The sequence below is a fragment of the Austrofundulus limnaeus genome, unplaced genomic scaffold (assembly GCF_001266775.1).
Source record: "Austrofundulus limnaeus strain Quisiro unplaced genomic scaffold, Austrofundulus_limnaeus-1.0 Scaffold7, whole genome shotgun sequence".
Classification (NCBI taxonomy): domain Eukaryota; kingdom Metazoa; phylum Chordata; class Actinopteri; order Cyprinodontiformes; family Rivulidae; genus Austrofundulus; species Austrofundulus limnaeus.
Window position 1 is genome coordinate 1,939,872 of NW_013952409.1, and position 2,342 is coordinate 1,942,213.

The window sequence follows — 2,342 nt, forward strand, 5'->3', positions numbered from 1 at the left end:
TATTTATGTAACATTAAAAAAGGATAAGTTTAAGTTTCAGTATTAATGTACTTAATCTTAAACTTCTCTTTATACTTTATACTATTCTTAAGTATATCAAATATACATAGTTTGTAAAAAGTAAAGGTCAGGTACACTGACTCATTTTTCTTGTGTAAAAAAATTATACTTGTAGTACACTTAAATATACTACTCTTTTGCTAGAGGTATGWATTAACTTGGGCTATATCACCATATCATACATGTCAATTTGGACAAATTGTCCATAAATTACACTGATTTTCCCCCAATTCGAAGGTAGACTAATGTATTGGGCAATCTCACAGATTTTTTTTCAAATCTCAAGGATTTTTTTCTAAACTCAGTTTCAAATTTATTTTATGTCTCAGAGCCTGTAGGACATAAAAAAAACTCAGTAAATAAGATGGAATAATCATCTCCCAACACGTTCTGCCGCTAGAATTGTTTGCCGCCTCTCCCTGTCCTCCTTTCCCTGCTCCTCTGCRCTCCAGGCACACATCAGCACTCTGTTGTGTTTTTTTGTTGTTTTTTTTTGCTACCAAATACATTTAAAAAAGGCTTCTGGTGATGCTACAAGGCTACAAATAATCGTTTAATGACAACCGATAGTGTCRGTGTTGTTTTCCTCCAGCCAGTTTAACAATAAGTTAATGCGTGTTTTTGCTCGGWTCTGTGCATCAGGATGACCAGACTCCGCTGCACATCTCAAGTCGACTGGGCAAGCCCGACATCGTGCACCAGCTGCTGGCCAATGGGGCRTACCCAGACGCCACGACCGTCTCTGGGTACACGCCTCTACACCTGGCTGCCAGGGAGGGACACCGAGACGTGGCTGCAGCTCTGCTGGATCAGGGAGCCAGTCTGGCCGTCACTACAAAGGTAAACAGGAAGTTAGGACGTGCTGACAGAGAGACCGCTGCTCAGATGGATCTGCTCATGCAAACAAACTATTATTGTTGATGGAACGTGCTGCAGTCAGATGGTTTCTGTCAGCCAGAGGAAGGGTTGGGTCATACGGGTTGAACCCCTCCACAGAAAGTCCTGATAGTTTTACCTCATAGCTAAAGAATCATTTCGTCTCCCCATCTTGAACATGTTTTGAGTAATCAGTGATATCAGTGATACTTTAATCGTGCTGATGACTCATACATTTGGCACACATGTTTCTGCTACACAGARTGTGTTTCAGAAGAGAAAAGTCATCTTGTGTTGTCTCATGTTTCACCAGAAGGGCTTCACTCCGCTGCATGTTGCTGCCAAGTATGGGAAGCTAGAGGTGGCTAACCTGCTGCTGCAGAAAAACGCTCCACCCGACGCTGCTGGGAAGGTGACACATGTATAACCTCTGATAAAATTAAAGGGGACATATCATGCAAAATCCACGTTTTTAGYCATTCAATGCATTTTGTTGTGTACTTTAGTCTCTAGGAGGCAGAAACGTTGARTTTAGTCTCTCCTGGYGCTGYGTAAATATCTTCTGTTTGGGTCATATTTTTTAACCCGTTCAGATTTCTCTTTTTTCTATGACGTTGAAGCACCTTGTTTGCCTTTAAAGAGACAGCCTTAAAACGAGTTGATCTGAGACACACCTCAGAAAAGGGGTGAAAGAGGGGCTTGTGGAGTTGCGAWAAGGAGGAATGACGATTTCCACTTGTGACGTCACGCATATCATCTGCCGCTCACTTGAATGATCGTAGAATCGGTGTAGATTATATGGCGATTCACTGGTAATATTAAAAGAAAAAAATGTTACTAGAGTGAACTTTGACTCATCCCGCTTCAAAAAATTCAGAAAAGTTCAGTTGAGACATTGGCTGGAGGGTCAAGGTCTTTGACAGACTTGGAAAACGAGAAGAATTATTAAAAAGGTTGGGTTTTTTTAATAGCTTAGCTTGCCGCGTCTGTTGTGTGTGTGTATTTTATAATTTGAGTCACTGCTTCTGCATCATTTAAAGAAACGTCACAGTGATGATTAAAATTTGCGTAAGTATTAATTTTATCACCGTATGTGTGACTGACTGCAGTAGAACGCTGGATGAGGCTAGCAAAGATGCTACAAGTAAAGCTCAGTGTTTCCCCTACCATTATACAAGGGGGGCGGGTGCCCCCGCCAACAAGATGGCCCGCCCCTTCAAGAATTTCACAGCATGTAGTCATTTTTGTTTAAATAAGGCCAAATCAAGTCAAGAGCTATTTTTTGCACCCATCAATATCCACCTCTCGCAAAACTTGGGGGGGAAAAGATGGTGCAGAGCGAGGCTGAGCGCTGTGTGTGGTCCTCACAAAGATAGAAAGACGCATGTGTGTGTGTGTGTGTGTGT

General features: G+C 41.8%; 1 protein-coding gene across 1 annotated transcript in view; it reads left to right on the forward strand.

Moving 5' to 3' along the window:
- Positions 1-2,342, forward strand: part of ank3b (ankyrin 3b) — a gene marked incomplete in the record, with an annotated part of 112,918 nt that overhangs the window by 52,016 nt on the left and 58,560 nt on the right. The window contains 2 exon segments of the mRNA XM_014032731.1: positions 703-900; positions 1,250-1,348. Of these exon segments, the coding sequence (XP_013888185.1) occupies positions 703-900; positions 1,250-1,348 (297 nt within the window).